The 8857-nt window shown below is 36.7% G+C and overlaps 1 protein-coding gene across 1 annotated transcript; it reads left to right on the top strand.

Annotated features, from left to right (window-relative positions):
• The first annotated feature begins 5002 nt into the window (after positions 1-5002).
• Positions 5003-8611, top strand: LOC129944816 (piggyBac transposable element-derived protein 4-like). Its single transcript, XM_056054479.1, has 2 exons — positions 5003-6409; positions 8390-8611. The coding sequence occupies exons 1-2, from the start codon at positions 5003-5005 to the stop codon at positions 8609-8611; spliced, it is 1629 nt and encodes a 542-aa protein (XP_055910454.1).
• Positions 8612-8857: the final 246 nt, after the last annotated feature.

Here is an 8857-nt window from a genome sequence, read left to right as displayed (position 1 = left end):
TATCCATAGCCAGCCAAGCCAACTATCCTTATTTATAGATAGATACGCTTCCGTTTGTGTTTCGTTTCCTTTTCCTTACTCGCTTGCTGTCGTATTTTAATGCGACTTTATGAAAAATTCTTCTAAGCAGATAACTGTCATAGTTATTTTGTAGCCTCTGTCTTGTGTTTGTCTGTTCCTTGGACCTTTTTTTCTTTCTTTTTCAGAATGAATACAATGAAAAAGGTTTCATGTGGTGTTTCCTGTGTACCTTAGTGTAAAAAGGAATAAAAACAAAGGACTAAACACAAAATTTTGATGTTGATTGCTGGACAAAGTTCTTAGCTTTGGTTTATAAATAATATTTATTTTTATTTTTAGAAAATTGATATTCCTAAAGAGTTTTCCACTAAGGAGTTTCATTTTGAAAAGCCACCTATATAATATTTATTTGTATTTTTAGAAAATTATAATTCCTAAAGAGCTTTCCACTAAGGAGTTTCATTTTGAAAAGCCATCTTTTGGAACGGAAAATGACTTCATTGCTAAAAATTAAAAATACACGTTTCAAATACTAATTAAAAAAGTTAAAGTTTACTACAGTACTGTTAAACATTTTTCCCCAAAACCTGGCTATAAGAAGGACAGATCTTGACTAGGCGCAACTTTTGTATTTACAAGTGAAAATTCTATTTTCAATGGTTTAGGAGGTACAGGGGGTAAAAAGGAGCAAGTGGTTTTTGTGGGTGTATTTGATCCTGAAAAAAGGACCCTCTTAACTGCAACAACTATAGAGGAATCAGTCTACTTTACATCGCCTACAAAATCTTCTATGCCGTAATATGTGAACGTCTAAGGCCCATAGTCAACAACCTGATAGGTCCTTATCAGTGTGGTTTTAGACCAGGAAAGTCTACAGATATTCACATAATGGCAGATCCTGGAAAAAACTCAAGAACACCAAATCGACACCCACCATCTTTTCATCGATTTCAAGTCCGCATATGACAGCATCTACAGCAACGAGCTGTATAGAGCCATGTCTTGTTTGTGCAGGATGACCATGGAGAATTCACGCTGCTCCATAAATGTTGGAAACAACTTAACAGAACCTTTTGATGTTTTAGACAAGATGATGCGCTGTCATGCGATTTTTTTAAAACAACAACACCGACGTCTTGGTCAAAAAGTCACCATCGACAGATGTAACTTTGAGGTAGTCAAGGACTTTGTCTACCTCAGCTCCGCTGTTAACGCAGAAAACAACACCAGTGCTGAGATCAAACGAAGAATAACTCTTGCTAACAACTGTTTCTTTGGGCTACGAAAGCAATTGAGTGGCAAGATGGCTGGGTCTTCGAATCCACACCCACAGGACAGACCAGTAGAGGAAGACCGCGAATCAGGTGGCGCGTACAAGTGGAAAGTGACCTCACCCAACTTATAGCTAGGGACCGTGCTTGAATCTAGAATAATAGATCTTCCTTAGACGCAACTTTTCCTTGTACATGTGAAAATTCTATTTCCAGTGGTTTATCACCAGGAATTTCATATCTCGTGTTAAATGGCCCTTGAAAGGCTTCAAAATGATCCGGATTTCCATCGAAAAATCAACTTTAGTGGTGAAGCCTATTTTCACTTTGGAGGCTATGTTAATAACAGAACTATTAGTTTTCGGGCTCAAAAATTGCAATTGATTGTCACTGAAGACCTTTAAAATTTTTTCTCTAGGACTACGTGAAGGATATTTTCTATTTCCCAACGCTTCACAATAGATTCAAGACGTTTGTGAAAGCTCAAAAAACAAGGTTTTTGGCACTTAACATTTGAATACGTCTAAAACGCGTAATAGAACCTAAAATCCTCCACAAAAAAGGTTGATTGGTTCTGATTTTAAACTATACTGAGTCTTCTACTGTTTAAGAAACTTTTAAAAGTTTATTTCAAACTGAAGATTATTCAAATTTTGGGTAATTTTCACAATTCAGCAATTGCAGAAGAATATTTGGATGTTGGATGTCAGTTATTATTTAATCTGCTCCTTAAAATCACTGTCGGAAAATAACTGTGTTCAAATCTGTTGAAATAAAATACCAAGTGAAGTTATTTCAGTTCTGTTAAACAATTTCGTGGAAAATGTAAGTTTAAATGGGAAATAACTCAAGCGATGATATAAAATACAGAAATCAAAATGAGAGGAAAATAACTTCACTCAAAAATTTCACAAATGTTGCAAAATGAAATTATTTCCCAATATCAGTCATCATAATTTTAACAATTCCTTAAAATCACTGCCAACAAATCACTACTTTCAAATTAGGTCAAATAAAATATCAAGTGAAGTTATTTCAAAAAAAAACAATTTCATGGGAAATATGAGTTCAAACTCCACAACTAATAGGAAATAAGCAATAATAGAAAATACACAATTAAAAATGAAAGGGAAATAACTTCACACAAAACCTTTACAATTAATTACAAAGTGGAATTATGTTCCAATTGAAGTGAAAATTAGGGAAGTTAATTATTATACTTATTTCAGGTGATGTTATTTCTTGCTTAAGGACATTCTGATAAATTTCAGTTTCTTGCACATTTTTTCCCATTGTGATTGAATGCCGCTCAATATTTCCGACTTAAAGAGTCTAAATTTTGATTTCACATCCCACACGTGAACAAAAGTTACCTACCTTATACCTTTTTGAAATTCACACCATCAATCACTTTTCAGTGTTATACATTTGTTCCTTAAGTTTGGCAATTTCTATACAACTTGATACTATTAACAAAATGTAATAAAGGATAAAGCACACATGCTCAATGCTTGTTGTTGTTTGTTTAAAATTCAATCCTTAGAATTTTGTACCTATTTTTCTTATTTTCACCTTCAAAAAATCACACAACCCATTTGTGCAATTTATTTTTCTTTTTCATCTTAAAAATCAACAAAATAAATTCCAGTCTCCTCGCCCAAGATCACGCCCAGTCGACACCCAGTCCGCCCACTGCCATCGTACAAACATACATAAACATATATCTCATGATGAACGATTATTGAGATTTATGTCCTAGGTTCACCTTCGGTTAGACGAGGAGTAAAAAAATTCAAACAATCACGTTGAAGTTTTTCTTTTTTTCTAAAGGATTTTCTTCTCCGAAACCAGCGTGGCATGGACCACACTACCACCGTTGCCATATTTAAACGAAGATCCTTGAGACTGAAGAGAATATTGAAAAAATGCAACAAAAATGTGCAAGTTCTGAAAATGCAACAGGTTTACGTTGTATAATGTAACTGTGTCCGTCTGAACGATACACATCCCAAACCCTACACTTCCTTCAAGGAAAAACTTTTGGAAATGAAAAAAAAAAATAAAAAAAATTTTATATATTAAAGTCTGAAGTAAATTAAGGAACCAAATCTTGAGAATTCAAGTGGAAGCGAGAACATTATGCGCTCAGATGAACTTTATTTGAAGAAGCCTGCTATCGCCCTCCTGACTTGTCTGTTGAAAATCAATTCCATCAAGGGAGCAATCAAGAAGTAACCATTGCTATCTACCTACCTACCTACTTCTGCATCAAGCAATAAGGAATAAGGAGACTACTATCTATACCAAGGAGCAAATTGAGCATGCCGAAAATCCTGTGCGGAACAAATGGTATAAGGAAAATCAAATATATACCCGAACCGGGTGCCGGTGTGCAAGGAAATCGAAAACGATGGTCTAGGAGAAGTAAAAGAAGAAGAAGCATAAGAAGATTGTCTGTGCTTGGGAAGGAAGCGCAAGCACCTCTCAAACTCTATACCTATGGACTTATAGACACAAGGTGCAATATAGTTAAGGTAATCGCAGCTGGTTTATTCTTTATCCCATTTTCTCTGCTTGTGGTACGGATTGTCACCGTCTTCGTTGTTGTTGTTTTTGTTGCTTCTGTTGCCAGAACTGACTCTGTCTCCGTTTGTTTTCGGAGTTAAAAACCCAAGATCTACCTTTACCGAGGTGACACCCAGCTGGATACCGTTTTTTTCTTGCATCGGAAATTGCTGGAAAATGTGTATATGCAGTAAGTCCTTTGCTCAGTTAAGAGAGAGGTAGACAACAACCAAACGACAAACGACGATGACGACGACAACGACGTTGTCAACATTGGGAAGGAGTGTCTTGACTTTGCAGACCTAGCTGCCAGATAAGTCTTGAGCTTCAGAATAAAAAGGAAGAGGACGAAAAAAGAAAGAATACAAAAAAAAAACATGGAGGATGTTTACCAAATTGGGATTAAATTTGTGAGTTTGACTTTTGTATTAGGTGTGTGGGCGAACGAGTGGTAGGAGGTTTCTTCAAGAAAATTAAATTTAAAGCCATGGTAAGCTTTTTTACATTTTATTGCACAACAGATATTGTCGCTCAGTAAGAAGTCACTGAGTGAAGAAAAAGCCATTGTTTAAAATAAATAAATATGCAGACCACATTTTTTAATCATAAGGTTGCGTTTTTCAAGATAAATATGCGTTTGCTATGTCCTCACATCGTCAAAATGTCAGTTTTGAGTCTTAAAATGTTTTTCAAATTGATGTTGCTTTAAAATTTTATTCTTCTAGTTATCAAATCTCACCTTTAACACATTGACTGCCAAGCGATATGAACATTATGGCTTACGCCAGGCCAAAGCATTTTTTTTTTATTTTTCTGTATCTTAGTACCTAAAAAGAAGTTTCCAACTAATTCCTACTTTTTTGTCATCATAACTGTGAAATTTTAACGGTATTTGTGTGTCGCACGTTTTCGTACGACGTGGCCATATAAAATAAATTATACTCGTTGGAGCCACGTCGCACAAAAACGTACGACAGTAGTTTCTTCGTGTTGTCTCGTATTATCTCCTGTGTTTTTAGTAAGTGTTACATAAGTGATTGCGCAAGTTGTCAATAATATTCGTACAGTTATAGTTTTCTGAAAAATAAGAATGAAAAATGGAAAGACAAAATTTGAATGAAAATGAGGTGGAGAGGGAACCAGAAATGGAAGAAAGTGACGAAGATTTTTCAAGCGACGATTTGGACTTTGATGATAATTGGCTACCAAACGATGATCCTAACTCAGATACCGACTCGGAACATGAAGATTTGAACGCGGTTGATGCGGAAATTCTAGAAGGTGATGAGGAAGAGATGCTTGAAGAAACCGAGGAATCACCAACCCTGATTGATACAAGTGACAATGTACGCTGGATGGAGTTTTCTTCCCGCCAAAAAACCTTTACTTTCACTGGAAAGTCCGGTTTCCTAATAGACGTGCCTTCAACTATAAGCTGCCTTGAAGCCTTTTATCTTTTTGTTGATGAGGAGGTTATACAACTTATAGTTTTGGAAACAAATAGGTATGCGGAGCAGCAAATACATCGCGTTCCAATAACTCGTGCATCAAGAAAGAAGAAATGGGTTCCCACAAACACCACAGAGATAAGAAAATTCCTCGGGCTTTTACTGTGGATGGGCCTCGTAAAGGTGGGATTGTTGGAAGACTATTGGTCGAAGAAAAATCTTTACAATTTTGGCATTCCTGCTAGAACTATGTCCAGAAATCGGTTTCAACTTCTTCTAAACTTCATTCATTTTACTGACAACACGTCCATAGCGGCAGGAGATAGAATTGGAAAACTAAAACCTCTTCTGGACATGCTGCAGACGAAGTTTCAGAGGGTGATTATACCCGGAGAAAATATGGTCATAGATGAAACGGTAATTCCTTGGAGAGGCAGGCTAGTCTTCCGACAATATATACCAAACAAAGCCCATCCTTATGGTATTAAGTTATTCAAACTTTGCACGACAGAAGGATTCACTTGGTCTACTAAAATTTACTCCGGCAAAAGCTCAACAGGTGTTCGAGAAGTTGGTTTGGCAAAAAATGTTTGTGAAGAACTAAGTTCTTTATTGAAAGGAGAAGGTCGCACTCTATTTGTTGACAATTTTTATACGAGCTACGAACTGGCACGCTCCATGCTTGACCAAAAAACGCATGTAGTTGGGACACTTCGAGCGAACAAAAAATTCTGCCCAAAAGAGGTTATGAATGCACAGCTAAAGAGAGGAGAAATGGTTGCACGTGAGGAAGAAAACGGCATTGTTGTTCTAAAGTGGAAGGACACCCGAGATGTCAGGATGCTATCGACAAAACATGCTCCTGTTATGGCTGCCGTATCTGACCAATCGATTCCTGACCCAAATATTCCATCCACCAGTAGAGGCAGGAGAATAAACCGACGCCAGGGAAATCGTGAAAAGCCTCTTGCTATTATTGAATATAACAAAGGCAAGTCGGGCATTGATCTATCGGACCAAATGGCTTCATATGCTACAACACTGAGAAGAGGTCTCAAGTGGTACAGAAAAGTTGCCATTGAATTTTTGCTGGGAATGGCAGTTGTAAATTCTTTTTTAGTTTACAAAAAAGCCACGAAAAGTGTTATGCAAATTAGAAAATTTCGAGAGCAGGTTGCTGAAGGATTATTGGACCTTCTTTCTCCACAACCCGTTGCTTCAAAGAAACATTATATTGAAAAAAGAAAGGATGCAAATGGTAAAACCATAAGACGGGCTTGCGTTTTGTGTTATGCCCAAACAAAAAAATCCTCTGATAGAAAAACTGCTAGGAACAGCATAAAAAGAACAACAACATTTTGTCCAGAGTGCCCCAACAAACCCCAGCTTTGCGTTACTTGCTTTCCAAAATATTCACATTCAAAAAGGTAATTTACATAAAATATCTCTTCAAATTAGTTAATTTCAACTGATTTCTTTTTAGACAGTAAACCTGAATCTTTGGGAATTTTGAAACAAATTTTAGAATAAGTAATAGTGAACTAATTAATTTTTAATTTTAACTTAATTTTTAGAATGAAATAATATTGTTATTTTTTTTTCTGAATAATAAAAAGTTATAAAAATGAAGTATATAAAGAAACACGAAGAAGAAATTTCACTCTTATTTATTTTCCTCAAAAGTTATCCTACAGCGACGAAATTTAGACCAAAATATTTACCAAAAACCACGCAATCCGAAACCCATACAATATCCCATATACTGTCGCACAAAAACATACGACATGGCCTGAACTGAAGTACTAGGTGTCGCACGAAAATGTGCGACGTGGCTTCTGGGGAATTATGAGTTGTCGCACGAGAACGTACGACATGGCAGTCAAAGTGTTAAAACTAGTCAGGTTTATTTTTTACAAGTCTCTTACTAAGGCAGTGAAATAACAATAATATTTTTTAATCACTTTTTTGTTGTATTTGTTGTTCGAAAGCTTCAATTCGAAATTTATATTGACATCAAAAAATATACATATGTCGATGTTAGCATACACTTCTCAAAATTGCATCTGGAAATTCTGCCTGAATGCGATAAAATTGGAAAATCACTTCACTAACTCCATCAACCAAGAGTTCTACTCTATTTCCTGGCAATCACCAAAAGGCTTTTCCTTATTGCATTCTACTATACTACTCGAACTTTATATGTATACACCATTAGGTCATCATATAGCTCTTGAAAACAGATTGAACCAACTTCCAGAGCTATTTGGGATAATCCTTTTGCCATTATGGCACGTGCAATGCCTTAGGATGATTCCTATATTTAAGAGTCTGATGCGCTCTATATGCCCTTCTGCTGTGCCAAAGCCTCAAACCCTGACCAAAACCTAGATATGCCAACCAACAAAAGATTAAAGCACCAAACCGCACATACGGCTGTCTCATTTCCCAAAAAACAGTTGTTGCCTTTAATGGCAGAACATTCAGCACTGCAAAACACACACACACACACAAATGTACATACACATAGCATTCATACGTTTGTAACAAATGCGAAATGCCAATTGCCAATAGGCTCAATCGATCGCCATTAATTCGCCATTTGTTTCCTATAGCCCTATAGCCAGGATAGGCTAGGCTAAGCGAAGCAATGCAAGGCAACGCAAGCCAAGGCCAGACCAAACCAGGCGCCTAGCTATTGGGGTCGAAGAGCAGTCAGCAGTCATCAGGCAATATGCAGGAAATAGGCAAGCGACAATAGAATCTGTGCATTGAGGGTAGGATGGAGGCGACTATTTTCATTTTGGGTTTTGTGGTTCTGCTCTTCGCTAATAGTCGCCAATTAGACGAAAACGCTAATTTAGAGCCAACTATATGGTCGTTGTGTGTGCATTGGACCAAATGCAGAGCGCTCTATATGTATACGGATGTTTTTCCTGGCAGATGTGACACATGCCTATTCATATACAAACAAAAATGCAAAATTTTACTTACACTTTATATGGGAAAATGTTTAGTTTAACATAAACTCATCGGATGCACAAAATTGCAATTTAATGAATCGATGATTTTTATTATCACCGATAGGAGGAGCGGCTGTTGCATGAGCCAAGCCAAGCTAGACCAGGCCAAACGAAGCCATACCATCAAAGCCACTCTGATGCCACCACCACGCCGCGCTGGCCGCCGCGCCGCTCCGGATGCATTCCAACAAAAAAACAAAACCAAACCAAACCAGTCACCGATGGTATTTCGCTCGGGACACAGAGCCAATTCCGTTCAATTAACGGAGGTAATTTGCTCAAATGATTGGAAAATATTTTCCATTCTAGTGGTGAGTGAGAGTATAGGTAGGTCTAGGTAGGAATGTTACAAATATGTAGCAGTTGTTTGTGCGTGTGAGTGGAAGGTTTTGTGTGTTGGAATTTGGTTTTTTGTTTCTCGAAATTTGATAATTTTTTTGACTTAAAAAAAAAATTGTTTGGTTTTGTTGTTTTAATCCACTTTAACTTTAAAATGTGGAAAATAAAAATCTGAAATTAGTTTGATGTTTCA

Source organism: Eupeodes corollae, chromosome 2 (genome assembly GCF_945859685.1).
Source record: "Eupeodes corollae chromosome 2, idEupCoro1.1, whole genome shotgun sequence".
Taxonomy (NCBI): Eukaryota; Metazoa; Arthropoda; class Insecta; order Diptera; family Syrphidae; genus Eupeodes; species Eupeodes corollae.
Note: the sequence above shows the minus strand (reverse complement) of the source record. Positions and strands in the feature narration are given on the sequence as shown.

Bases quoted from the DNA above. Each gene is read 5' to 3' on its own strand.
- LOC129944816 (XM_056054479.1), top strand. From the start codon at position 5,003: ATGGAAGAAAGTGACGAAGATTTTTCAAGCGACGATTTGGACTTTGAT. The intron at 6,410-8,389 runs GTAAATTCTTTT...TATCACCGATAG, and splicing joins TTTTGCTGGGAATGGCAGTT to GAGGAGCGGCTGTTGCATGA.